This window comes from Mauremys mutica, chromosome 7 (genome assembly GCF_020497125.1).
Source record: "Mauremys mutica isolate MM-2020 ecotype Southern chromosome 7, ASM2049712v1, whole genome shotgun sequence".
In the NCBI taxonomy this organism is placed as follows: Eukaryota; Metazoa; Chordata; order Testudines; family Geoemydidae; genus Mauremys; species Mauremys mutica.
Genome location: NC_059078.1, coordinates 123551236 through 123577128, shown reverse-complemented (window position 1 = coordinate 123577128; position 25893 = coordinate 123551236). Strand labels below are relative to the sequence as shown.

Sequence of the window (25893 nt, the reverse complement as noted above, 5' to 3'; positions counted from 1 at the left end):
TAAAAAAATTGGCATGTTTAATCTTGAGAAAATTAGACTGAGGGAGTACCTGATTATAACAGTTTTAAAATATGTAGATTAAGAGGACAATGAGCAATTGTTTTCCATGCCCCTAAAGGATAGGCCAAGAAGTAATTGGTTTAGTTTGCAGCTAGGAGGGTTTAGGTTAGATATTAGGAAAACCTTTCTATCTAAAGTTTCAGAGTAGCAGCCGTGTTAGTCTGTATCTGCAAAAAGAACAGGAGTACTTGTGGCACCTCTGTATGTGTATATAAATCTCCTCAATATATATTCCATCCTATGCATCTGAAGAAGTGGGCTGTAGCCCACGAAAGCTTATGCTCAAATAAATTTGTTAGTCTCTAAGGTGCCACAAGTACTCCTGTTCATTCTATCTAACGGATATTTAAGGGCTGCAACACATTACCTAGGGAGGTTGTAGAATCCCCATCATTGGTGGCATAGGCGCTGACTCCATGGGTGCTCTTGGGCTGGAGCACCCACAGGAAAACCCCACCGGCAGCCCCTCTACCAGAACCTCCCCCTCACCCCAGTGCCTCCGGCAGGCCCCACAGATCAGCACCTCCCCATCTCTCCCAGCATCTACTGCCTGCCGCGGATCATCTGTTTTGTGGCGTCAGGAGGTGCTGGGGGAGAGAGGGGCGGAGCAAGAGCGCAGCGTGCTGGGGCAGGGGGTGGAACTGGGTGGGGTGGAGACGGGGTGGGAAGAAGAGGGGAAGGGGTAGAGTGGGGGTGAGGCCTAGGCAGAGCCACGGGGGAGCACCCCCCCCAGCAGATTAGAAACTCAGTGCCTATGATCGGTGGCTTTCAAGAACCAGTTAGACCAACATCTGTCAGGGATGGTGTAAGTGTACTTGATCCTGCCTTGGTGTGGGGGATGGATTAGATGACTTCTTGAGGTTCTTTCCAGCAGTACATTTTTGTGATTGTATGTAAGAAGGAAATTTGAAGCTGCATCAGTTTTTCTTTGATGTTGCGCTCTTCCCTCCATCCCTATCATTTATTTTTGATTGCCTGTCAAATTTAGAAGCAGACCCCTCAACCCTTCCTCACATAAGAAACTTCCTTGGTGAAGAAAGATTGGAGGATTGGCTCCTTAGGTCGTAAGGTCTTTGGAGCAGAGACTTTGTCTTCTTTTTTTTGTTGCCATGCACTCATATCATGCTAGAGGAATAATAAACAATAAGGAAAAACAACGCTAGATTTTTTTTCATCAGTCTGCCCTTGGGTTGGAAACAGTCAGCATGATAGCAGTTTTATACGAGTCATTTACCTGCAGAATACAGTTTAAAATGCATGCCTACCCCTTAGCCACAATGATAAAATTAGACCTGAAATTCTCCATTTTGCCATCTAACTGGTAAAACAAGGTACTGGGCTTTCAGCCCTCCTTTGTAGACAAGGGAAAGAAAAGTTTATAATTTATTATTATTTGTTTGTATCACAGAAGGACCTAGAAGCCCCAATCAAGATTAGGGCACCCTTGTGCTAGACACTGTGAAAAAACATAGTAAGGCACAGTCTCAGCCTCAAAGACCTTACAGTCTCAATACACCTGGGCTGGAAAACAAGGGCTTCCAGGCTCCTAGCTCTATAGCAGGAAGTCTGGAAGCCCTAGTGGTCCCAGAAAAGCAGGCCCTGGAAACCTAGGCTCCCTGACAGCCTGTTAGGTGAGTTGGTAGGATAGCTCAGTGGCTTGAGCATTGGCTGCTAAACCCAGGGTTTGTGAGCTCAATCTCTGAGGGGGCCAGTTGGGGATTAGACTTGCTTTTAGCAGGGGTTTGGATTAGATGACCTCCTGAGGGGTCCCTAGTAACCCTGATATTTTATGATGCCAGGTTTCTGCAGGAATCCCACCTGCAAAACATTTTGGTTTCAATGAAAGAGCATTTTCTGATGAAAAGCCATTTAGTTGGACAATTCCCAACCAGCACGACTCACAACAGATCTATGATGTAGGCAAGTATTGTTAGCCCCATTTTACAGTTGGGAAAACTGAGGCTCAGAGAGATTTAGGGCTAACGTTTTTGAATGTGGAGCCGGAAAGATAGGCATCAAAATCTATTTTAAGGCCCTGAAATAAGTTGCCAGTTTTTTAAAGGTGCTGAGTATCTGAATCTTCTTTAACTCTGATGTGAAATACTTGAATTCCCTGTAGCCAAAAGTTCAGTTCTCTGCAGGCTCAATCTAGCCCATCATCCTTTTGAGGTAGATGGTAGACGTATGTGGCTCTTCCAGATGAGAACTTAAAACCTGTTGATCTGTCTATTCTGGGAAGATGTTTAATAATATTAATAAAAGATATTACCTCATCCATCTTGTCTCTCTAATAATCCCCAGGCATTTTGTGTATGAGTAGGAGTTTGTCTCAGCGTACCCCTTGGCTGCACTGTTGGGCTATATGCTGGATGGTTAGCCCCTACCCAGTGGCTGCATTTCAGTGGCCCGGTATGTAGCTTGTAATAATGTTCTGGGATCCTGTGCTGGAAATGCTGTACTAGAAAGAGATGTGAAGGAAGAGGGATGGGATGGAGTGGGAGATGATCAAAGCTGCCTTTCCCAAAGTTGGGGGGATCTTTTAGGTCCTCAGTGCCAATGCTCTGGGTTTGACAAATGCTGCAACCATGCAGTGCCACCATTATCCAAAGCCACCTCATCCCCGCCCTGCTCCATCCCCACACCCCCTGCCTTAGTGACCTCCTGCTGTTCCACCTCATTCCCCAATCTGCTCCATCCCTGCACCCCTGCCCTAATGACCTCCTCGCCACCCCACCTAATCCCCTGCCCTGCTCCATCCCCACATCCCCTGCCCTAGTGACCCCCCCACTGTGCACCTCATCCCCGCCCTGCTCTATCCCCACACCCCCTGCCCTAGTGACCCCCCCGCTGTGCACCTCATCCCCGCCCTGTTCTATCCCCACACCCCCTGCCCTAGTGACCCCACCGTGCACCTCATCCCTGCCCTACTCCATCCCCACACCCTTACCCTAGTGACCCCCCCGCTGTGCACCTCATCCCCGCCCTGCTCCGTCCCCACACCCCCTGCCCTAGTGACCCCCCCATCCCCGCCCTGCTCTATCCCCACACCCCCTGCCCTAGTGACCCCCCCGCTGTGCACCTCATCCCCGCCCTGCTCCGTCCCCACACCCCCTGCCCTAGTGACCCCCCTGCTGTGCACCTCATCCCCGCCCTGCTCCGTCCCCACACCCCCGGCCCTAGTGACCCCCCCCACTGTGCACCTCATCCCTGCCCTGCTCTATCCTCACACCCCCTGCCCTAGTGACCCCCCCTGCTGTGCACCTCATCCCCGCCCTGCTCCGTCCCCACACCCCCTGCCCTAGTGACCCCCCGCTGTGCACCTCATCCCCGCCCTGCTCCGTCCCCACACCCCTACCCGAGTGACCCCCCTGCTGTGCACCTCATCCCCGCCCTGCTCCGTCCCCACACCCCTGCCCTAGTGACCCCCCCCGCTGTGCACCTTATCCCCCGCCCTGCTCCGTCCCCACACCCCCTGCCCTAGTGACCCCCCCGCTGTGCACCTCATCCCCGCCCCGTTCCGTCCCCACACCCCCACCCTTGCTCCCCCCCCGCTGTGCACCTCATCCCTGCCCTGCTCTATCCTCACACCCCTGCCCTAGTGACCCCTCGCTGTGCACCTCATCCCCCGCCCTGCTCCGTCCCCACACCCCTGCCCTAGTGACCCCCCCTGTGCACCTCATCCCCACCCTGCTCCATCCCCACACCCCTTGCCCTAGTGACCCCCCCCGCTGTGCTCCTCATCCCCGCCCTGCTCCGTCCCCACACCCCCTGCCCTAGTGACCCCCCCGCTGTGCACCTCATCCCCGCCCTGCTCCATCCCCACACCCCCTGCCCTAGTGACCCCCCCGCTGTGCACCTCATCCCCGCCCTGCTCCATCCCCACACCCCTCCCCTAGTGACCCCCCCCCTGTGCACCTCATTCCTGCCCTGCTCCATCCCCACACCCCTGCCCTAGTGATCCCCCCGCTGTGCACCTCATGCCCGCCCTGCTCTGTCCCCACACCCCCTGCCCAAGTGACCCCCCCCGCTGTGCACCTCATCCCCGCCCTGCTCCGTCCCCACACCCCCTGCCCTAGTGACCCCCCCCACTGTGCACCTCATCCCCGCCCTGCTCTATCCTCACACCCCCTGCCCTAGTGACCCCCCTGCTGTGCACCTCATCCCCGCCCTGCTCTGTCCCCACACCCCCTGCCCTAGTGACCGCCCGCTGTGCACCTCATCCCCGCCCTGCTCCGTCCCCACACCCCTGCCCTAGTGACCCCCCCTGTGCACCTCATCCCCACCCTGCTCCATCCCCACACCCCTTGCCCTAGTGACCCCCCCGCTGTGCACCTCATCCCCGCCCTGCTCCATCCCCACACCCCCTGCCCTAGTGACCCCCCCGCTGTGCACCTCATCCCCGCCCTGCTCCATCCCCACACCCCTACCCTAGTGACCCCCCCACTGTGCACCTCATTCCTGCCCTGCTCCATCCCCACACCCCTGCCCTAGTGATCCCCCCGCTGTGCACCTCATCCCCGCCCTGCTCTGTCCCCACACCCCCTGCCCTAGTGACCCCCCCGCTGTGCACCTCATCCCCGCCCTGCTCCGTCCCCACACCCCCTGCCCTAGTGTCCCCACCCCACTGTGCACCTCATCCCCGCCCTGCTCTATCCTCACACCCCCTGCCCTAGTGACCCCCCCTGCTGTGCACCTCATCCCCGCCCTGCTCCGTCCCCACACCCCCTGCCCTAGTGACCGCCCGCTGTGCACCTCATCCCCGCCCTGCTCCGTCCCCACACCCCTGCCCTAGTGACCCCCCCTGTGCACCTCATCCCCACCCTGCTCCATCCCCACACCCCTTGCCCTAGTGACCCCCCCGCTGTGCACCTCATCCCCGCCCTGCTCCGTCCCCACACCCCCTGCCCTAGTGACCCCCCCGCTGTGCACCTCATCCCCGCCCTGCTCCATCCCCACACCCCTGCCCTAGTGATCCCCCCGCTGTGCACCTCATCCCCCGCCCTGCTCCGTCCCCACACCCCCTGCCCTCTTGACCACCCCGCTGTGCACCTCAGACCCCGCCCTGCTCCGTCCCCACACCCCTTGCCCTAGTGACCACCCCGCTGTGCACCTCATCCCCGCCCTGCTCCGTCCCCACACCCCTGCCCTAGTGACCCCCCCGCTGTGCACCTCATCCCCGCCCTGCTCCATCCCCACACCCCCTGCCCTAGTGACCCCCCCTGCTGTGCACCTCATCCCCGCCCTGCTCCGTCCCCACACCCCCTGCCCTCGTGACCCCCCGCTGTGCACCTCATCCCCGCCCTGCTCCGTCCCCACACCCCTCCCCTAGTGACCCCCCTGCTGTGCACCTCATCCCCGCCCTGCTCCGTCCCCACACCCCTGCCCTAGTGACCCCCCCCGCTGTGGACCTTCTACCCCGCCCTGCTCCGTCCCCACACCCCCTGCCCTAGTGACCCCCCCGCTGTGCACCTCATCCCCGCCCCGTTCCGTCCCCACACCCCTACCCTAGAGACCCCCCCGCTGTGCACCTCATCCCTGCCCTGCTCTATCCTCACACCCCTGCCCTAGTGACCCCTCGCTGTGCACCTCATCCCCCGCCCTGCTCCGTCCCCACACCCCTGCCCTAGTGACCCCCCCTGTGCACCTCATCCCCACCCTGCTCCATCCCCACACCCCATGCCCTAGTGACCCCCCCCCGCTGTGCTCCTCATCCCCGCCCTGCTCCGTCCCCACACCCCCTGCCCTAGTGACCCCCCCGCTGTGCACCTCATCCCCGCCCTGCTCCATCCCCACACCCCCTGCCCTAGTGACCCCCCCGCTGTGCACCTCATCCCCGCCCTGCTCCATCCCCACACCCCTACCCTAGTGACCCCCCCACTGTGCACCTCATTCCTGCCCTGCTCCATCCCCACACCCCTGCCCTAGTGATCCCCCCGCTGTGCACCTCATCCCCGCCCTGCTCTGTCCCCACACCCCCTGCCCTAGTGACCCCCCCGCTGTGCACCTCATCCCCGCCCGGCTCCGTCCCCACACCCCCTGCCCTAGTGACCCCCCCCACTGTGCACCTCATCCCCGCCCTGCTCTATCCTCACACCCCCTGCCCTAGTGACCCCCCTGCTGTGCACCTCATCCCCGCCCTGCTCTGTCCCCACACCCCCTGCCCTAGTGACCGCCCGCTGTGCACCTCATCCCCGCCCTGCTCCGTCCCCACACCCCTGCCCTAGTGCCCCCCCCGGTGCACCTCATCCCCACCCTGCTCCATCCCCACACCCCTTGCCCTAGTGACCCCCCCGCTGTGCACCTCATCCCCGCCCTGCTCCATCCCCACACCCCCTGCCCTAGTGACCCCCCCGCTGTGCACCTCATCCCCGCCCTGCTCCATCCCCACACCCCTACCCTAGTGACCCCCCCACTGTGCACCTCATTCCTGCCCTGCTCCATCCCCACACCCCTGCCCTAGTGATCCCCCCGCTGTGCACCTCATCCCCGCCCTGCTCTGTCCCCACACCCCCTGCCCTAGTGACCCCCCCGCTGTGCACCTCATCCCCGCCCTGCTCCGTCCCCACACCCCCTGCCCTAGTGACCCCCCCCACTGTGCACCTCATCCCCGCCCTGCTCTATCCTCACACCCCCTGCCCTAGTGACCCCCCCTGCTGTGCACCTCATCCCCGCCCTGCTCCGTCCCCACACCCCCTGCCCTAGTGACCGCCCGCTGTGCACCTCATCCCCGCCCTGCTCCGTCCCCACACCCCTGCCCTAGTGACCCCCCCTGTGCACCTCATCCCCACCCTGCTCCATCCCCACACCCCTTGCCCTAGTGACCCCCCCGCTGTGCACCTCATCCCCGCCCTGCTCCGTCCCCACACCCCCTGCCCTAGTGACCCCCCCGCTGTGCACCTCATCCCCGCCCTGCTCCATCCCCACACCCCTGCCCTAGTGATCCCCCCGCTGTGCACCTCATCCCCCGCCCTGCTCCGTCCCCACACCCCCTGCCCTAGTGACCACCCCGCTGTGCACCTCATCCCCCGCCCTGCTCCGTCCCCACACCCCTTGCCCTAGTGACCACCCCGCTGTGCACCTCATCCCCGCCCTGCTCCGTCCCCACACCCCTGCCCTAGTGACCCCCCCGCTGTTCACCTCATCCCCGCCCTGCTCCTTCCCCACACCCCTGCCCTAGTGACCCCCCCGCTGTGCACCTCATCCCCGCCCTGCTCCGTCCCCACACCCCCTGCCCTAGTGACCACCCCGCTGTGCACCTCATCCCCGCCCTGCTCCGTCCCCACACCCCCTGCCCTAGTGACCCCCCCGCTGTGCACCTCATCCCCGCCCTGCTCCATCCCCACACCCCTGCCCTAGTGATCCCCCCGCTGTGCACCTCATCCCCCGCCCTGCTCCGTCCCCACACCCCTGCCCTAGTGACCACCCCCGCTGTGCACCTCATCCCCCGCCCTGCTCCGTCCCACACACCCCTTGCCCTAGTGACCACCCCGCTGTGCACCTCATCCCCCGCCCTGCTCCGTCCCCACACCCCTGCCCTAGTGACCCCCCCGCTGTGCACCTCATCCCCGACCTGCTCCATCCCCACACCCCCTGCCCTAGTGACCCCCCCGCTGTGCACCTCATCCCCGCCCTGCTCCGTCCCCACACCCCCTGCCCTAGTGACCCCCGCTGTGCACCTCATCCCCGCCCTGCTCCGTCCCCACACCCCTACCCTAGTGACCCCCCTGCTGTGCACCTCATCCCCGCCCTGCTCCGTCCCCACACCCCTGCCCTAGTGACCCCCCCCGCTGTGCACCTTATCCCCCGCCCTGCTCCGTCCCCACACCCCTGCCCTAGTGACCCCCCCGCTGTGCACCTCATCCCCGCCCGTTCCGTCCCCACAACCCCTACCCTAGAGACCCCCCCCGGTGTGCACCTCTTCCCTTCCGAGCTCTATCCACACACCCGTGCTCTAGTGACCCCACGGTTGGCAACTCTTCCCCCGCCCTGCTCCGTCCCCACACCCCTGCCCTAGTGACCCCCCCTGTGCACCTCATCCCCACCCTGCTTCATCCCCAAACCCCTTGCCCTAGTGACCCCCCCCGCTGTGCTCCTCATCCCGCCCTGCTCCGTCCCCACACCCCCTGCCCTAGTGACCCCCCCGCTGTGCACCTCATCCCCGCCCTGCTCCATCCCCACACCCCCTGCCCTAGTGACCCCCCCCACGGTGCACCTCATCCCCGCCCTGCTCCATCCCCACACCCCTCCCCTAGTGTCCCCCCCCCTGTGCACCTCATTCCTGCCCTGCTCCATCCCCACACCCCTGCCCTAGTGATCCCCCCGCTGTGCACCTCATCCCCGCCCTGCTCTGTCCCCACACCCCCTGCCCTAGTGACCCCCCCCGCTGTGCACCTCATCCCCGCCCTGCTCCGTCCCCACACCCCCTGCCCTAGTGACCCCCCCCACTGTGCACCTCATCCCCGCCCTGCTCTATCCTCCCCCCCCCAGCCCTAGTGACCCCCCTGCTGTGCACCTCATCCCCGCCCTGCTCTGTCCCCACACCCCCTGCCCTAGTGACCGCCCGCTGTGCACCTCATCCCCGCCCTGCTCCGTCCCCACACCCCTGCCCTAGTGACCCCCCCTGTGCACCTCATCCCCACCCTGCTCCATCCCCACACCCCTTGCCCTAGTGACCCCCCCGCTGTGCAACTCAGCCCCGCCCTGCTCCGTCCCCACACCCCCTGCCCTAGTGACCCCCCCCGCTGTGCACCTCATCCCCGCCCTGCTCCTTCCCCCCACCCCTCCCCTAGTGACCCCCCCACTGTGCACCTCATTCCTGCCCTGCTCCATCCCCACACCCCTGCCCTAGTGATCCCCCCGCTGTGCCCCTCATCCCCCCCCAGCTCAGTCCCCACCACCCCCTGCCCTTGTTACCCCCCCGCTGTGCACCTCATCCCCGCCCTGCTCCGTCCCCACACACCCCCTACCCTAGTGCCCCCCCCACTGTGCACCTCATCCCCGCCCTGCTCTATCCTCACACCCCCTGCCCTAGTGACCCCCCCCTCTGTGCACCTCATCCCCGCCCTGCTCCGTCCCCACACCCCCTGCCCTTGTGACCGCCCGCTGTGCACCTCATCCCCGCCCTGCTCCGTCCCCACACCCCTGCCCTAGTGACCCCCCCTGTGCACCTCATCCCCACCCTGCTCCATCCCCCCACCCCTTGCCCTAGTGACCCCCCCCCTGTGCACCTCATGCCCGCCCTGCTCCGTCCCCACACCCCTGCCCTAGTGACCCCCCGCTGTGCACCTCATCCCCGCCCTGCTCCATCCCCACACCCCTGCCCTAGTGATCCCCCCGCTGTGCACCTCATCCCCGCCCTGCTCCGTCCCCACACCCCCTGCCCTAGTGACCACCCCGCTGTGCACCTCATCCCCCCCTGCTCCGTCCCCACACCCCTTGCCCTAGTGACCACCCCGCTGTGCACCTCATCCCCGCCCTGCTCCGTCCCCACACCCCTGCCCTAGTGACCCCCCCGCTGTGCACCTCATCCCCGCCCTGCTCCATCCCCACACCCCTGCCCTAGTGACCCCCCCGCTGTGCACCTCATCCCCGCCCTGCTCCGTCCCCATACCCCCTGCCCTAGTGACCACCCCGCTGTGCACCTCATCCCCCGCCCTGCTCCATCCCCACACCCCTGCCCTAGTGTCCCCCCCGCTGTGCACCTCATCCCCGCCCTGCTCCGTCCCCACACCCCCTGCCCTAGTGACCACCCCGCTGTGCACCTCATCCCCCGCCCTGCTCCATCCCCACACCCCTGCCCTAGTGACCCCCCCGCTGTGCACCTCATCCCCGCCCTGCTCCTTCCCCACACCCCCTGCCCTAGTGACCCCCCCGCTGTGCACCTCATCCCCCGCCCTGCTCCGTCCCCACACCCCTGCCCTAGTGACCACCCCGCTGTGCACCTCATCCCCGCCCTGCTCCGTCCCCACACCCCCTGCCCTAGTGACCCCCCCGCTGTGCACCTCATCCCCGCCCTGCTCCATCCCCACACCCCCTGCCCTAGTGACCCCCCCGCTGTGCACCTCATCCCCGCCCTGCTCCGTCCCCACACCCCCTGCCCTAGTGACCCCCCCGCTGTGCACCTCATCCCCGCCCTGCTCCGTCCCCACACCCCCTGCCTTAGTGACCCCCCCGCTGTGCACCTCATCCCCGCCCTGCTCCGTCCCCACACCGCTGCCCCAGCCTCCCCCCACTGCAGAGAGCAGAGGGGCGGGGGAGCCGGTTGCTAGGAGACGGAGAGGCGGCCCGTGTACACAGCCGCTTCCCGGGAGCCAGACCCGGCGGAGCCGCCGAAATCCGCCCCCCTCCGGCCCTCCCCGCGGGGACCCGCCGCCCCCTCAGCCCAGCGCCGGGCCTGAGCCCCCGGCTGCGGCCCCCTGCCCCGCGGCAAGATGAGCGAGGTGAGCAGCCCTCCCGCCCCCTCCCCTTCCTCTCCCGCCCGCACCCCATGCGCCCCTCTGCCCTTCCCAGCCGCCTGCCCGTCCCATCTTTCTCTGCGCCCCTCTCTCGCCTTCCCCTCCCTTCTCTCCTCCTCCTCCCCCTCCCTGAGCACCCCGCCACCCCCACTGCCCTCTCCCCATCCCCTTCTCTGTCCCCTCTTCTCTCCTCCCCCTCTCCCCATCCCCTCTCCTCTCCCTTCTCTCCTCCTCCTCCCCCTTCCACTCCCTGTGCACCCCCCTCGCCACCCCCATTGCCCTCTCCTCCCTATCCCCTTCTCTCCTCCCCCCTCTCTGTCCTGCCCCTTCCCTCATTAGCATCTCAGCCCATCCCAGCCCTGTGGCTTGGAGCTCCTGCTCTGAGGGTCACCAGTGTAAGTGTCCCCAAGTGCCTAACCATGGTGTTTAAAGTACTCTGAGAAAAGACGGGGATGTCTGTCATAATCTGGGAGCAGCAACTTTGGTAAGATCATACTGAAAGTGTGCCCTTCAGCAACCCAATTAATAAAGACATTCCTTTGCTGGGTCTGGCACCACTTGCGACCCACTCCTCCTCCCTATGAGAGCAGTGCAGTGGGCTCAGGTAACACTGACAAGTCCCAGTTGTTGCAGGGTGGGATCTCAAACCTGAGATCGCTGGAGCTTAGTGTATGAGCCTCTACTGCATGAGATAAAAGCCCAATGGCCCTTAACTAATGCTGTAGCAGTCTCATTAATCTCTAAATCAGGGATCCGCAACCTTTGGCCCCCGGCCCGCCAGGGTAAGCACCCTGGCAGGCTGGGCCGGTTTGTTTACCTGCTGTGTCTGCAGGTTTGGCCGATTGCAGCTCCCACTATTCCACACTGTTGGGAACACTTTTCGTTTTCTGATATTCAGCTTACATTTCCTTTGCTCAGTTTCATCCTATGATTCCTACAGACTTTCAAATAAAGATGAACCTCCAGTTTGAATCTGGAATCAAATCTCAATCAGATCCTCTGGAGAGATATGGAGGATTTGGACTCAGTGTCCTAGTTCAGTTTGGCATAGAGAAAAGGCTGAATCACAGTGTTTAAATCTAGATCTGAATTTACCTAAATTTTGATGGGTGGATAGGTGGGTGAGGATCTGGTGTAGCCATCTCCAATTTTAAATCATCTACATATTCTGAGAAACTTGACTCCATGTAATCCCGAGAAATTGGGAGGAATAAATCCTGCTATTCTTATTCACCAGGTTTCCCTCTGTGAATCAGTGGGACTACTTGTGTGAGTAAGGAGAGCAGAATGTGGCCCTGAGTGTGCTGAGTTGGTAACCTATATCTATAGGGTTTTGGTTTTTGTTTGCAAGTGGGCAAGGTTTGAGGGGGTAGTTTTCTCATACTAGCATGGAATTCTCACTACCATGAAAATAGGAAAATGCTATCAATAACCATTGAGTTGGGTCTCCAGACACAAGGCTGGCAAAATTTGTCCACATAGCTGAGATTAATCAAAACTCCCTGGGTGAAAGGACCAATTGTAGAACTTCCTGGTAATGGGATGATACTGTCAGTGGCAGAGCCAAACTTGGCTGAGAGACAATGATGTGCTGGAAATATCTTTGCAGAGAGCATATATCTGACTGGAGGATGTGGGGTACACAGAAGAATTGGGGTTAAAATGCTCAGCTAAGTAAGTAGCTGATGCAAGTTTAAAGGCTATAGCAACAGTCGCCTTTTTTTAGATCTAGTTTTAGAGTAGTCATGCTCAATTTCAGGAGCTCCAACTGTTTGAAGATCAAGTTATTTCAGTAGAATTAATGGATATCTATTTAAAAAATAGAATAGAATGTGAATTTCATAGGGGAGGGAGCTGCTACACAGAAGGTTTACATCATGGTTAGTTACCAATGAGCTGTCATTAATATATTGCTGTTATCTCTTGTGGTCATCTGCCGGAAAAACTGAGATTTTTGAACTCCTCTTGCTAATTGATTATCCACCTTATTTAATACAGGAAAGGTATGAAAGACCGTGTGTAGAAGAAAATGCCTTTGAAGCACTGGAAAAAGACTTCCAAGAAGTCATCAGTGAACTTACGGGAGATAAAAGTCTGGAGAAATTCCGGATAGAATATGAGAAGCTCCACACAGTTATGAAGAAATCCTACGAAAATGAAAGGCGTCTCATGTCAAAATGCAGGGAGCTGAATGCTGAGATTGTGGTGAATTCGGCTAAAGTGGCTGCAGCCCTGAAGCTCTCTCAAGATGATCAGACGACAATAGCATCACTGAAGAGGGTAAAATTTAAATAGAATTAAACATGAGCAGAAAATATTTAATGGGGGACACAGAAGTAAGCTGATGGAAAATTTTCGTCAGTTCAATGTCTTGAAGATGTAGTTCTGCTATAGAGAAGTGATGTGAGCTAGTGGATTGAGTATAGAGTTGGGAGCTGAACCCTTCAGTTGGGAGCTGAACCCTTCTGAACCTCTGCTCTGCTACTGACTTGCTGAGTTGCATTGGACATGTCTCTTAATGTCTATCAGTCTAATTTTGTGCTCATTTACACAATCCACTCTTACTCTGTTGGCTTCAAAGGAGTTACTAATTATGTGCCTAAGCTGATTTATCCGTAAAATGGGAGTAATATTAAATACTTCACAGGGGCATTTTGAGATTATTTAGTTGATGTTTCTGAAATGCTATATACATTTTAAATATTGCCAAGACATGAAAAATTCACCTGCCTATTGCAAATAGGATTTTTCCCCAGGGGAGTGTCATCAACTTTTGTAAATTGTCATTAAAAATATTAAGCTTCTTGTCCTTATGTTTGAGAAGACAACCTTCCATATGTGATCTGAGTGTAAATTCTTGGCAGTGCTATCATCCCAAGTCTGCAGATGTAACACCGACAGACCCTGATAATTGGCAAGCGGGATCGAGCATGAGACCTCAGTGCATGAGACTCTACTGCATGAGCTAAACGCCATATTCCTCTTAGCTAAGGCTGTAGAGTAGATTCATTAATAGCTCTGTAAGTGGTCTCGGTGTCACTAGATGGGACGGAACACCACACCCTGGAGGTGTTATTGTGCCTCTGCTACTGCTCAGGGCTTCCCCAAGTTGTGGCAGAATGAAAACTGTCTAGAATCTTGCAGGTTTTTCCTGTTGCTAATCAGATCTTTGTAGACGGTTGTGAAACTGATGTGAATCATGTCAATTTCACTCTGCTCCTATCTGGGCAATCTCTCAGCAGGAGTGGAGGCAGGCACTGGAACTGTTCATGGGGAAGTAGACTCAAAAAGTGGAAGCTGGGGAGGGTGATAGGGTAGCAGAGAAACCCCCTCGCAAATGCCATAAAGCTGAAGAGGGGTAGAGTGGGAAGGATATTATCTCTGCTAATCTCAGCAGCCATGAGGCTGAAGGGATGTACAGAGTAACAGCACCCACCATTGTAGCAGCCGAGAGACTCGTGTGGGAAGGGTGCATGACAATATGTTACAGTTAGAGAGACAGTGCACAATAAACAGTTCATAACTGTTATCCTTTTAAAGCACAGGGATGTGCTGATGTGGGAGCATAGAGCACAGGTATTGTTCAGCTTGGCTAACAGGCTTAATCTTTGGGCTAATATTCAGGTATCACTATAACATTGTTACAAAAATGTTCTTATCATGTCTTTGAGAAACTCTTTAGTTGCTATTGATTTTTTTCAGTATACCCTCAAAATTGCATGCTGTTTTGCTGTCTGAAAAGGAATCCTATGACTAATCCTAATTTTATTGTACTTCACTGTCATTCCACTAACTAGTTGCTTTGAAAAGATCGTCAGATGTACATAATGCAAATGACCAAGTAGATTCAATTCCCAGTAGAACTTTGAGGCATATTTCCTTTACTAAATTAAAACAAAATAAAAAATCCATTCTGATGTTTCAGTGGGTATGTCTATACTGCAGCGCCGCGTCTCAGAGCTCAAGTCAGCTGACCTGGGCTCGCGGGGCTCAGGATGCAGGGCTAAAAATTGCAGTGTAGACACTTGGGCTTGGGTTGGAGCTGTGCTGAGACCCTCCCATCCTTGCAAGGTCTCAGAGACAGGGTTCTAGCCATAGCCTGAATGTCTACACTGCAGTTTTGGAGCCACAATGTCTGAACCCTGCAAGCCTGAATAAGGTGACTCGGACCAGCTGTGGCCTTGCCATGGGTCTTTTATCACAGTGTGTGCTCGAGAAAGGAGAATTCTCTTGGGGCTGTTCCTGCAAAAACAATAAAAGTCAAGAGCTAAATGTTGGTGACTGACTGGATCACTGAGGTAATGAGTGCAGAGCCTTTTCCTTCTAGATCACTGGGTCAAATCCAAAAGAAGGCCCCAGTCCTGCAGTCTGCACAGCAGAAGCAGACCCAGGCACCTTGTGAAGTCCGGTTGAAATGTTCAGGTGCAGAGGCCTGACTCTTTAGATCAGATTGCAGGAAAGTGGCCCCGGTCAATAGTGATCAATAGTTGTTACCATTTGAGGCTGCTCAGCGCTGTGTTTTATGGTTTCAATCCATTTTCTTATGTACACTTCAAACAATAGCTTCTCTGATCTGACTGTCAACAAAGAGCTAAGTACTGAATTGAACCACAGAGAATGAATTTCACACTTGCCTCTAGAGATGTCCCACCAGGTTAGGATGGAGGGACATCATCAGAGCAGTGTTCAGAAGGCTGCGCTGCCCTGGCTCTGGCTAACAGGACTTCATTCTCCAGGGCAGTCAACACAGGACAGTTAACCAGCACTACTCACTTTCAGGCTTGGTCTACACTACAGACTTATGTCGGTATAACTATATCAGTCAGGGATGAGGCAAATCCACACTCCTGAGCAATGCAGTTATACTGACTGAACTCTTGGTGTAGACAACGCTGTGTCAATGGAGGGGGCTTCTCCCGTTGACATAGATGCCACTCAGGGATGTGGATTAACTATGCTAATGGGAGAAACTCTCCCATCCCTGCAGGTAGTGTCTTCACTAAACACTACTGCAGCTCCACTGCAACACTGTATGTGTAGGCAAGCCCTCAGGCTTTGAAAAATTAAATTGGTGCAATCACTTTTGTTACTTAAACACCAATACAGTGAAGCAGTTACAGCTTATGAACTAGCTGCTTCATAATTACCAGAAATCTTTTCCACAAATTTTCTGTTAGTACAAACATCAAGTATAGCTCAGTCTCTGGCGTTAATTATGCAATAAACTGCAAAGCATTTTTAAATTACTAATTATAATCTGATTATCTAAAGGATTGTGACATGCTCTGTATTTTCTAAGTCCTATCTTTCCAATGAGTAATATGTGATTTTTAAAAAAACCAGAGGTTTCCATCATCAGAAATTTCCTTGCTTTTAATCTTGAATGTAAAAGAAGCAACCTCCCATTCCTCCACCTGAAGTTTGAAACAGATTACTACAGTTAGGTGACATTAGGCTTGGTCCTGTTCCAGCTAAAGTAAATTGCAAAATCCCATTCAGGATGTCTCATGTTTACATATTGCCCTAGATCAGTGTGTATGCAAACTGAATTTTTGTCATAAAGAGCATAAGAATCTACAGGCCCAACCGTGTAACCTTTACTTTCAGGTGAGCAATCATTACTTACCTGAGTAGCCCCATTGACTTCTGTGAGAATACTCACCTGAGTAAAGTTGCAAGTTCAAGTGAAGTTAATAAAAAGATTCCCCATGACTTTAGTGGAAGTTGGATGGGAGCCCTGATATCGGGATCTACTAGCACAGACCCTAATGTCTATACAGAGTTGCATTGAAAGGTTTGGGGTCTAAATCTGAAACAAGTCTCCAGATTCCTAGTAAGTCTGGCATTTGATTCTTAATTAGTACTTTTGGCTTGCCTTTCTTTCCTTCTCCCACAATACTGAGAGTTAGAGACAATTGCCAGCCTTGACTGTTAACTTCCATCTGTTTGTTACACAACCTTCATAAGATATTAAAGGGACACTCTTAACATGGAATCTAGTAAATTTACAAAAAAAGTTAAAAGCAGCTTCAGATACTGCAACTGTGCCTTAGTCATCTGGCAATTTTTGTGGTGTCACAACCACATTTTCCTATTACAAAAAGTTTTCCTCTCTCCAGTTACTGGGTGAAAGACACCTCCCAGCTCTCCCTCCAAACAACAACAACAACAACAAAAACCAAAAAAAACCCCCCACCTACAACCAAAGGAGGCTGACTAGGACTCTGATTCTGCAAAATATGTAAGCATCTGCCTAAATGTAAGCACAGAATAGTTCCATTACAGCTCTAAATACTGCTTAAACTAAGACATGTGAAGTCAATAGGACTATATAAGGGTTTAAAGTTAGGCACATGCTCAAGTGCTTTGCTGAAGCAGGGCTGCACTAACTCTCTACACGGGAAACAACTGAAGTGATTTTGTGGAATTAGTCTGAAACTCTGTGACAAGTATTGGATGGCCTTGAGGGACCATGGAGAGGGAATACAGGTGCAGTTGCACTGAACTGTGACAGTGCCATCAACAAATGAACAAAGTAAACTGGAAAGAAGTCTTTTTTTCTACTACTCTAATCTCAGTTATAATGATTTTAGGTGTTACTTGTAACTAGAGTAGATGAAACATTTTAAGACAGATTTGTGATTTTTTTTAATATCCCTTAAGACATGAAGTCTCAGAGTTGAGTGAGTTTTTGGCCATAAAACTCCCATTGGCTTCAGTGGGAGTCATGCAACCAAAATCTTACAACAAGGCTTTGCAAATGTAAAGGCCAGTGTGTCTGTTAGAGAAAATGGACCAGATCCTCAATTGACTATAAATGGATAGCGCTTGACTGAATAGTCCACCAAAACCTGTATTATTAATTAACCAAGACAAAACATAATTAGTTTTCATTTTGTTGTTCATTCTGAATCCAATTTAATTTGCTAAACTGTCTTCCCATGGTTTTCCCAGGAGATTGAAAAGGCCTGGAAAATGGTGGATGCAGCCTATGACAAGGAGCAGAAAGCAAAGGAAACCATTCTCTCACTGAAAGAGGAAATTATGAACCTGACTAAATTAGTGGAGCAAGGATCTGGATTATCACTGGGTCAAGAGCACAAGTAAGTTATTTCCATGAAGGAGAGAGAGCCTGATCTAATGCCCGTTGAACTCAGTGGGGCTGGTTCTCCATTGCCCTGCACTTTGTGTAGTCACTTACACCAATGCAAAGTGAGTGTAAATCAAAATAGTAGTGTTTTACTTCCACTTTGCACTCACTTTTCACTGGTGCAAATGATGATGCAAAGTGCAGGACAACAGAAAATCAGGTCCATTGACTTCAGTGGGTGTTGGATCAGGCCCAGAGAGGCCAGATGAAAATGTAAATTATCAGCTTTCCTAGGACCTGCCAGCCTGTCTTCTCTGATCTGTGTCTGATTTTGAGAGCCTGATCCTGCAAATGTTTGCACTCATGATGGTCCAGTGGGGTGGCCAAACTTACTCACCCTCCGACAATCTTTAGAAGTCTGAGAGTTAGGGCGTGTTTACCGGAGCTTGGGGCTTCAGCACTGCAGGGTGAGCCTGCTAGGGCTTGGGGCTTCAGCCCTGAGCTCCCACTCCCTGCTAGGCAGAAGCCCCTAGCCCTACCACCCTGCCGCAGGACAGAAGTTCTGAACTCCCCCCACAGTCTGGTGGGTGGAGAATGGGGGCCGGTGGTGCGCCATGAGCCACACTTCAACTGTAAAAGAGCCGTATGTGGCTCGCGAGCTGTGGTTTGGCCACTCCTGGACTAGAGACTGGAAGTTGGGACACCTGGATTCTCTTCCCGGTTCTGCCATAGGCCTGCTGGATGATCTTGGGCCAGTTGCTTTTGTCACTCTCTGTGTTCTCCCATCCATTACCTGTCTTGTATATTTATGCAGCAAATTTTTCAAGACAGGGATTGTCTCTTACTTTGCGTTTATGCAGTGCCTAGCACCGTGAGGCTCTGATTTCAGTTGGGGCCCGTAGGCGCTGCCATAATATGAAGAGAATTTGACTGCTAGCTCCTCAGATCAGGAAGTGTCATTTATTTATGACTTGTGCAGCAGCAAGACCTCATCGGTACAGCCACCCCAGAAAAGAGAGTGGATGCAGCAGTGCAGGGAACCTGGAAAATAGTGCAAAAATGAGGTGGCTGAAAGACTTTCCATGGGGCACAGGGTGGAGAAGCTGGAATTTTTGTCTGTTACAACCCTTGTTTTGGGGAATTGGTGGGATTTTTAGACCCAAGAGGGCAGTGAAAATAAAGACAGTATTATTTATGGAGTGGTAGGTTAAATTTTGGGTCTATCTGCCTTGATCGTGACTCTTTCATGAATATAGTATGTAGCTCATGTATTTGATTGGCAGCTGCAGTGGACTAATTCAAAAGCTGTTCAAAATGAAATAAGTGACTTTTAAACTCCCAATCATCACAAAACAGCTTGTTCTGGTATCAGAGAGAGCCCAAAGGAGACAGCGACATTGCTTGACTATTATTTCCTTTCTTCCAGTATCCGGGATTTGCTGAAGTTTAAGGAAGAAGTAACAAAGGAACGAGACCAGCTCTTGTCAGAGGTTGTGAAGTTACGTGAAAATCTAATCCAAGCTACAGAGCAACAGCAAGAAACAGAGAGGGCAAAAAATGAGGCAGAACAAAGCATTGATCAGGTCTGTGAAGCTCACCAGGTTGCAGTAGTCGTCTTTGTCCTGAACCATTCCCCACCTTTGCAATTGATCTCCATTAACTACAATGCTGCTACTGGCCATTTCACATCCCAGACCTTTTCCGGAGGCTCAAGGAGGAGTTCATCATCAGTGCTTTATATCCTTTGCCTTATTTCTCTGCTATTTTCTTTGCAAAGCAGTTTGTCAACTATTGACTCCTTCCAGAGCTGTCAAATTTCCTGCATTTGAAGGAGATATCTGAGTCATAGTTTCCTCTCGCTTTGAGGCTGTCCTCTCCTGCATTTGAAGCTTCCATGTCTGCAGGAGGTTTCCTATCCTTGAGAGTTATCATACTGTCAATATGTTCCTCTTACTACAGAAGCCTGCTGGAGGTGTAGAAGGCTGAGAATATATAAGCGGACATGTAAAGGGGGAGAGAGCAAGAGGCCAGGGGATGGTGGGAGGCTCCCATACGCAGAAAGGAGAAATTCAATAGGGGAAGGAGAGGTGAAACAAAATAATGAGTGTGATTTGGAGGAGAGAAAGAGACAGCAGAAGGAAGAGGAGGCAAGAAGGAGAGACCTGAAATCAAGAGTGGAAAAACAAAAAGAGGTGGATATATCCTTTTAGCTAGCACCAGGGCTTCTTGTCAGGCACAAACAGTAAAGCAGGCCTGGGGTCATGCTCTGCACTGCCATGTGGGACACCTGGGTTCCATATAAAGTCCTGGTTTCTCACTTCCTGAGCAGAGAGTAGATGATATAAAGCAGGGGAAAACATTTCAGACATTTACTGGGGAAGACTTTCCCCAGCCCTTAGACTTACGGGTATGTCCTACTCTTCATGGAATCAGATCCCATTGTTTCTCTGCTCTCACCATAGTCACAGTCTGCTCTCTGCAACCTGCCCTGGGACCCTTCAGTGGGATCATCCAAAGGAAGTGGGTCCCAGAAGCCCATCACTTCTGGCAACCTTTTATCTAGACTCTAGCAAATCCAAATAATGTGTTCCTGGGCCACACATTGCCTCTGAGGCACAGAGCCATGAAATCTGAAATTAGAGTAGCCATGGCTCAACAAGTAGACCATTGGATCTGCTAGGTCGCATGATGAGATCTTCGTGGAATGGCAGTGGTAACTGGGAAGAGGAGCTGTTGTCTACCTTAAGCAGGGAGAGAACCCAGGTCTGTTGGAGGCTATTGGGAGGGAGTGGTCTGTGAGCTTATTGAAGGGAGGGAAACGTTGGAGGACTAGGGAAGGGCCACAAAGAGGGAGGGCAGAATCAGTGGGGCTAAATGGAAGGAGCCTTAAAAAGTTGGGATGCTTAACAGAACCAGAGAGCCAAACTTTTTGCTCATTGGCCATCATCACTGATAGGTTGTGTGCCGTGGAGCGTGCTTTGGCCCTCCAGAAACTGAGCTACAACCCTGAGACAGAGGGCTCCATCCTTAGCTCGTGGCTGGCACAGCTGAAGGTGCAGGCAGTGGTGGCCTTGGCTCAGGTGGAGCCACACAGGACTGCTCTATTCTGTGCTGGTTAGAATGGTCCGTGGTGGACCAGCCCATCCTGACTCTTCCCCATCCCCTGCTGGCTCTGAGGGGTGCTGGGCCAGGGAGGCAGAAGATAGTTGACACCATTATAGTCTGTTAAGTGAGGGGCTTTTTCTTTTAAAAGATTCTATAGAGAGGCAGGGAGTAAGAGCAGATGTTGCAACGAATGTTGCCTTGGTGTTCTGGCTTCCCCCTCCTTCTTTACTGTTTACTTGTGTATAATAAATATTTATAAAAATGGCTTGTTTGGTGAGGTACAATAAGCAAAACCATGGCCCTGGCAAGATAGCTTGGAGCCCAAGTTAGTGTTGTGACTGTAAACCAAGGATCAGATGGGGTAACTTACAAATGAAAACATCCGAAAAGCACCATTGGATCCCTACTGGAATGTTCTTGCGGTTAGTCCTCAGGGTCAAAATCATGGCGTTTGGGTGGCAGGTACTTTCAGCTGCGGTAAGTATCCTCAGCTCTGTTGAATCCATCAGAGCCTTCTGGCTGGATTCTTTTAGGGTATGGTGATTGATGACCAAGAAATCCTTGTAATTAATAATTTGAGCCCATCATCTGGGGTTCCAAAAGCATAGCTCTCCTAGGAGGGGAGCCTGTTTACCTCTGAGCAGTTCTTCCATATTCCATCCAGGGGAAGGCAGTATTAAACAAAAGCCACTGTGTCTCAAAGGTAAGCACAATAAGAATAAAGGGAAACTGTACCTGATTTGTTGGAATAAAAGACAGACAAGGGCCTAATGTCTTTCTTTCCTCTGTTACTGTGTGATGGCAGTTCCAGCAGGAAATCCAGATGCGTCAGAATGAGGCATCCCGGGAGTCTCGAAAGAAGGACAAACTGGAGAAGGAGCTTAAACACATTCAAGTGGAAATGGACAACAAGCAGAGTGAAATAAAGGCGCTGCAGCAGCATGTGCTGAAGAACAAAGAGGAGCTCCTAAAACTGGAACAGCAGCTCAAGGAACAGAAGGTACAGTAATTGGTTCTGTTATCTCCAACACAAACTGGTAATAGTATCAGGGTCAGATGTCAGACACAGAGGAAATTAGATTGTTCTTTTAGCATTTTCATAATAGAAGGAGGGATGGAGAAGACCCATGATGATCTCTCTGTCACTGGAGAGGCTATATCATACTAAACAGAAGCCCCCTTTGAAATCAACAGGGAGTACTGCCTAAAGATTTGTGGCAAGAAATGGCCTCAGGATCGTTATGTATGGTAAAAGGAGACTTTCTATACTCTGGCCGGAATGCAGATATGTTCTGCTTCAATCATGTTAGTATGTTAGGCTGGTATTTACATTGGAACATAAAGGATTTAGGTGCCCAAATGCAAATGAAATTCACTGGAATTAGAGTGCCTAACTCCCTTAGGCTGTGTTGAAAATAGCAGTCTTGGGGTATGTCTACACTACGGGATTATTCCGATTTTACATAAACCGTTTTTGTAAAACAGATTGTATAAAATCGAGTGCACGCGGCCACACTAAGCACATTAATTCGGCGGTGTGCGTCCACGTAGGTCCATGAAGGAAGTTAATTGAAGGAGGTTACTAGTGGAGTTCCTCAGGGATCAGTTTTGGGACCAATCTTATTTAACCTTTTTATTACTGACCTTGGCACAAAAACCGGGAATGTGCTAATAAAGTTTGCAGATGACACAAAGCTGGGAGGTATTGCTAACACAGAGAAGGACTGGGATATCATACAGGAAGATCTGGATGACCTTGTAAACTGGAGTAATAGTAATAGGATGAAATTTAATAGTGAAAAGTGCAAAGTCATGCATTTAGGGATTAATAATAAGAATTTTAGTTATAAATTGGGGACAAATCAGTTGGAAGTAACAGAGGAGGAGAAGGACCTCGGAGTACTGGTTGATCACAGGATGACTATGAGCTGCCAATGTGATATGGCCGTTAAAAAAGCTAATGCAGTTTTAGGATGCATCAGGCGAGGTATTTCCAGCAAAGATAAGGAGGTGTTACTACCATTATATAAGGCACTGGTGAGACCTCATCTGGAATACTGTGTGCAGTTCTGGTCTCCCATGTTTAAGAAGGATGAATTCAAACTGGAACAGGTTCAGAGACGGGCTACTAGGATGATCCGAGGAATGGAAAACCTCTCTTATGAAAGGAGACTCAAAGAGCTTGGCTTGTTTAGCCTAACCAAAAGAAGGTTGAGGGGGATATGCTTGCTCTTTATAAATATATCAGAGGGATTAATATTAGGGAGGGGGAGGAATTATTTAAGCTTAGTACCAATGTAGACACAAGAACAAATGGGTATAAACTGGACACTAGGAAGTTTAGACTTGAAATTAGACGAAGGTTTCTAACCATTAGAGGAGTGAAGTTCTGGAACAGCCTTCCAAGGGGAGTAGTGGGGGCAAAAGACATATCTGTCTTTAAGACTAAGCTTGATAAGTTTATGGAAGGGATGGTATGATGGGATAGCCTAATTTTGGCAATTAATTTTGGCAATTGATCTTTGAATATCAGCAGGTAAGTATGGCCAGTGGTCTGTGATGGGATGTTAGATGGGATGGGATCTGAGTTACTGCAGAGAATTCTTTCATGGGTGCTGGCGGGTGAGTCTTGCCCACATGCTCAGGGTTTAACTGATCGCCATATTTGGGGTCGGGAGGGAATTTTCCTCCGGGGCAGATTGGCAGAGGCCCTGGAGGTTTTTCGCCTTCCTCTGCAGCGTGGGGCATGGGTCACTTGCTGGAGGATTCTCTGCAGCTTGAGGTCTTCAAACCACAATTTGAAGACTTCAATAACTCAGACATAGGTTAGGGGTTTGTTATAGAAGTGGATGGGTAAGATTCTGTGGCCTGCATTGTGCAGGAGGTCAGACTAGATGATCATAATGGTTCCTTCTGACCTTAAAGTCTATGAGTCTATGTACCGAGCCTAGCGTCAATTTCCGGAGCGTTGCACTGTGGGTAGCTATCCCGTAGCTATCCCATAGTTCCCGCAGTCTCCCCCGCCCATTGGAATTCTGGGTTGAGATCCCAATGCAAAAACAGTGCCGCCGGTGATTCTGGGTAAATGTCGTCACTCAATCCTTCCTCCGTGAAAGCAACGGCAGACAATCATTTCGCTCCATTTTTCCCTAGATTGCCCTGGCAGACGCCATAGCATGGCAACCATGGAGCCCGTTTTGCCTTGTCACTGTCACCGTATGTGTACTGGATGCTGCTGACAGACGCGGTACTGCAGTGCTACACAGCAGCATTCATTTGCCTTTGCAAGGTAGCAGAGACGGTTACCAGCCCTATTGCACCGTGTGCCATTGTAAATTGGCGATGAGATGACGTTTATCAGTCGTTTTGTACCGTCTGCTGCTGTCATGGGTGCTCCTTGCTGGCCTCGCTGAGGTCAGCTGGGGGCGCATGGACAAAAATGGGAATGACTCCCCGGGTCTATATTTGTCTAAAAATAGAGTCAGTCCTGCCTAGAATATGAGGTATGTGTACTAGAGAACCAGAAAGCACAGCCGCTCCGTGTCAGAGCCTCAGAGATCCCGCAGAAATGATGAGCTGCATGCCATTCTAGGGGGTGCCCCTGCAACAACCCCACCCGTTGCTTCCCTCCTCCCCCAACCCTCCTAGGCTACCGTTTTGTGATGAAGTAATAAAGAATGCAGGAATAAGAAACACTGACTTTTTAGTGAGATAAAATGAGGGGGAGGAAGCCTCCAGCTGCTATGATAGTCCAGGCAGGACATTAAAGGGTGGGGGCAGGAGGGGAGCGCAGCCTCCCGCTGCTATGATAGTCCAGGCAGTACAGAATCTTTTCTTTAGACATGAAAGGGAGGGGGCTGATAGAGCTCAGCCTCCAGTTGCTAAGATGAGGACGGTTACCAGCCGTTTTGTACCATCTGCCGGGAATGACCAAGAGTCATTCCCATTTTTACCCAGGTGCCCCCAGCCGATCTCACCGAGGCCAGCCAGGAGCACTCACCAGGCTGATGATGACAATGGATAGCAGTTATATTGTACCGTCTGCCACTGGGAAGGGGATGCTGGTGTTCAGCGCTGCAGCACCCCATCTACCAGCAGCATGCAGTAGACATAGGGTGACATTGAAAAAAGGCGAGAAACGTTTTTTTTCCCCTTTTCTTTTGGGGGGGGGGAAGGGTGTAAATTGACGACATATACCCTGAAACACCCGGGACAATGTTTTTGACCCTTCAGGCATTGGGAGCTCAGCCAAGAATGCAAATGCTTTTCGGAGACTGCGGGGACTGTGGGATAGCTGGAGTCCTCAGTACCCCCTCCCTCCCTCCATGAGCGTCCATTTGATTCTTTGGCTTTCCGTTACGCTTGTCACACAGCACTGTGCTGTGGACTCTGTATCATAGCCTGGAGATTTTTTCAAATGCTTTGTCATTTCGTCTTCTGTAACGGAGCTCTGATAGAACAGATTTGTCTCCACATACAGCGATCAGATCCAGTATCTCCCGTACGGTCCATGCTGGAGCTCTTTTTGTATTTGGGACTGCATTGCCACCTGTGCTGATCAGAGCTCCACCCTGGGCAAACAGGAAATGAAATTCAAAAGTTCGCGGGGCTTTTCCTGTCTACCTGGCCAGTGCATCCGAGTTCAGATTGCTTTCCAGAGCGGTCACAATGGTGCACTGTGGGATACTGCCCGGAGGCCAATACCGTCGATTTGCGGCCACATTAACCCTAATCCGACATGGCAATACTGATTTCAGCGCTACTCCCCTCGTCGGGGAGGAGTACAGAAATTGGTTTAAAGAGCCCTTTATATTGCTATAAAGGGCTTCGTTGTGTGGACGGGTGCAGGGTTAAATCGGTTTAACGCTGCTAAATTCGGTTTAAACGCGTAGTGTAGACCAGGCCTTGATGTTTAAATCCTAATTAAAATAGTAATGCGTGACAGTCCAGTATTATCCTTTCCTTATGGACAAGTTGTTTTTTTTACTCTTAAAGGCCTTTGGTCTTCCACCTGTTTGATGATGATTTTTAGGACTCTTCTTGCAAAGACCACAGTGATTGGGACCAAATATCCCAAAGCTAGTGTGATTTAGTGGTCAGAGCAGCAGACTGGCAGTCTGAACTCGGATTATATTCCCAGTTCTGCAAAAGACTTGCTGTGTTGTGTTGGGAAACCTCTGTGCT

At 52.9% G+C, this 25893-nt stretch overlaps 2 protein-coding genes across 4 annotated transcripts in view; one reads left to right on the top strand and one right to left on the bottom strand.

The window, feature by feature from the left end:
• The window catches only part of LOC123373943 (inositol 1,4,5-trisphosphate receptor interacting protein), a 40977-nt gene extending 38316 nt beyond the window's left edge, over positions 1–2661 (bottom strand). The window contains exon 1 of the mRNA XM_045023254.1: positions 2330–2661. The gene's annotated coding sequence lies outside the window, so the exon portion shown is untranslated. The remainder of the gene's footprint in view (positions 1–2329) is intronic.
• A 7683-nt stretch (positions 2662–10344) lies between these two features.
• CFAP58 (cilia and flagella associated protein 58) overlaps positions 10345–25893 on the top strand; it is a 96218-nt gene continuing 80669 nt past the window's right edge. For 2 of the 3 annotated variants that reach the window (XM_045023250.1, XM_045023249.1), the window contains exons 1-5: positions 10345–10499; positions 12513–12794; positions 17469–17617; positions 19031–19187; positions 21515–21709. In XM_045023250.1, the coding sequence (XP_044879185.1) occupies positions 10491–10499; positions 12513–12794; positions 17469–17617; positions 19031–19187; positions 21515–21709 (792 nt within the window). In that variant the 5' untranslated portion in view covers positions 10345–10490. Of the gene's footprint in view, positions 10500–10794; positions 10999–12512; positions 12795–17468; positions 17618–19030; positions 19188–21514; positions 21710–25893 lie in introns of those variants that run through there. The other variant, XM_045023251.1, reaches the window with a different exon arrangement.